The sequence below is a fragment of the Megalobrama amblycephala genome, linkage group LG19, assembly GCF_018812025.1.
Source record: "Megalobrama amblycephala isolate DHTTF-2021 linkage group LG19, ASM1881202v1, whole genome shotgun sequence".
Classification (NCBI taxonomy): Eukaryota; Metazoa; Chordata; class Actinopteri; order Cypriniformes; family Xenocyprididae; genus Megalobrama; species Megalobrama amblycephala.
The window spans coordinates 16,818,672-16,821,171 of NC_063062.1; the positions used below are offsets into that span (position 1 = coordinate 16,818,672).

The 2,500-nt window shown below is 41.0% G+C and overlaps 1 protein-coding gene across 3 annotated transcripts in view; it reads right to left on the reverse strand.

Moving 5' to 3' along the window:
• The window catches only part of pak1 (p21 protein (Cdc42/Rac)-activated kinase 1), a 66,710-nt gene that overhangs the window by 25,932 nt on the left and 38,278 nt on the right, over positions 1-2,500 (reverse strand). For all 3 annotated transcript variants that reach the window (XM_048168464.1, XM_048168463.1, XM_048168465.1), the window contains exons 3-6: positions 2,090-2,184; positions 1,224-1,371; positions 901-938; positions 140-253 (exon numbers count right to left, since the gene is read on the reverse strand). In XM_048168464.1, coding sequence (XP_048024421.1) covers positions 140-253; positions 901-938; positions 1,224-1,371; positions 2,090-2,184 — 395 coding nt within the window. The remainder of the gene's footprint in view (positions 1-139; positions 254-900; positions 939-1,223; positions 1,372-2,089; positions 2,185-2,500) is intronic.

A 2,500-nucleotide genomic window follows, 5' to 3' on the forward strand; every position in this document is an offset into this window, starting at 1 on the left:
TGGCATGACAAACACTACACATTTAAATACATGACGACATTAAGCTAAAACAGAGAAAGTGATACAGACAGTGAAAAAAGAGACTAAATCAAATTGAGCAAAAGGCACTTTTCCCCATATGCTAAAAGCAAATACTCACAGATTTGGTGTGCTCGGGACGGGGTGCGATCGTGGGTGGGGGTGTGGCTTCATCCTCATCATCATCCTCTGAGACGGTGGCTACGGCAGGTGTCTCGGAAACGGTCTTGGAGTTCTGCGGAGCGTGAAACAAGCCAAGCAGGAAGTGAGGTTGACCGACTGACATCACAACATGGGTGCAAAACAAACCCAGCGCCAACATGCCAACCACAAGAGCAGTGCTGCGTTATTCACCGCTGAGCTCCACAGGCCTCACCATCCGACCAGATACACCATAATCAGTGCATCAACTAAAGGTTAACTCCCCATCTTGCTCTGCAGCTAACCTGTTTCAGCGTGAACTACAGAGCACTACTCAGTACTCACTACAGCACTACTCAGCAGAAGAACTGCACAAAAAAGATGCTGATTCACAGTGCAGAGAGAGAGAAAGAGAGCGTGCGAGAGAGAGAGAGAGAGATGAACCCGCTGGCACCGCCTGGAGTGGCTGGCATGAATTCTGTCCTTCTGTTGAGTGGGCAGCCCTTACAGGACTCTGTCACCTTGTTGTTCACTGCATCCCTCCTGTTTTAAACCCCCCATTTCAGCTCTCAATTCCCTCCTCTCTTTCACGCTTCCCCCCCTGGCAAACTTCCTCCTGTCCAGTCTTTTGTCAATCTGTCATGTGAGCGGAGAGGACATTTGTCCACATTCCCCTCCTGACCTCAAACTCCTCTCAGCAAGTCACAAATAAAGCTGGAAAACACAGTCACAATGACTCACCACTGCGTTGGAAGAGCTGTAGTTATCCACACCTTTATCTGAAATAAAAAAGAGACGAATGAGCGATGAGAAAGAGCCATAGAACTAATCTTTAGACGACATAACGCTGATATCATTTTTTCAACTGCTGATGCCGATTTATAAAGGATTCAGTGGCTGATGGATGATTTAAAGCCATTGTATTATATATATATATATATATATATATATATATATATATATATTCATTTTATTTATTTATATTCATATGGATGGATGGATGGATGGATGGATCTCTCCGACATCTACACTGCTATAGCTGTAATATACAGAGTGTGTCACACCTGTAAAGCTCATGTATTTCTGGCTGTTGGTCGTTTCTTTAGAGTCGTAGAATTTAAGCACGTCTAGAACCGCCTGAGGATTCTTCTTCTGCTCCAGTTTGGTGATGTTGGACGTCTGGAGTAACCGTGCCCACTGCTCAGGCATGCCCTACATAGAGAGCCACAAAAACAAGTACTGAAATCTGTGTAAACCATAGTAATATATCTGTAATGGTACCCAACATTATTACAGTAACAATGAGGCTTTCAGAAAAGCAAAGGTAAACTAGACAGACAGATAAATACGGTCACAGTACAGCTGTGTTCTAATCAGAATGAGTGTGTTAGTGGTGAAGACATGTTATCTGACCACCGGCGTCAGTTTAAGGTCTAATGGACTGAAGTAATTTAAGCGTCTCTGTTGGCGAGGCAACGTGGTTCTGACCCACCGGCTCTCATTAACACTCATTAGGCACACTGAACTCCTCTCAGTGTCACAGAGGGAAATGTACAGCTGATTTATAGTTCAGGCAAAGAGCACAGCTCATTTAATATCTTATCAAACATAATAAACTAATTGTAAAGAGGAAGATAGATCTGGGCCCAGAGGTTAATGCTGTGAGCTTATTCTCTGTAGTTGAAAACTCCAGTGTTAAATCGATGGATTTATTTAATCATTATAGTAAAAAAAAAGTCAGTTGTCAGTCTTTGGATGCAAACTCAAACTATCTCACCTCAAACTATCCAGATATACAATTAAATATGGAGTCACAAACAGACTGTGTAATTATAAAGAAATATATGCATATGTAAAAATGCCATGTATAGAATTGTTTTCTACATAGACCATGCGACCAGTGTTGAAAAAGATTTTTGCTCACACTTACAGTGAACTCTCCAGTGACTGCGTCAAAACCAACATGGATGGTGTGCTCAAAGTCCGACGGTAGTGAGATTTCAGGACGCTCCTTCTTCTTATTGGCTGAGGGACGAAGATGAGGGTGGAGACACAGTTGGGTGGAAGAAGAGAATAAAAGTTAATTGACATTTACATGTAGATGATTCCAATTATTTACTGTAAACATACAACATGTTTTTAATTTGTGCATCTTTATTAGACTGATTGTATACATAAACATCTGTTCTTTTACAGATAAAATGAGCCACAGATATTTTAATATCTGTGGCTCATTTTATCTGTAAAAGAACACCTGCCTAATAATTATGGACAACTCAATATAAGGCATTTTTTATTTCAAGCCTTCATGAGCAATTATATATCACTTATAAATGATTAA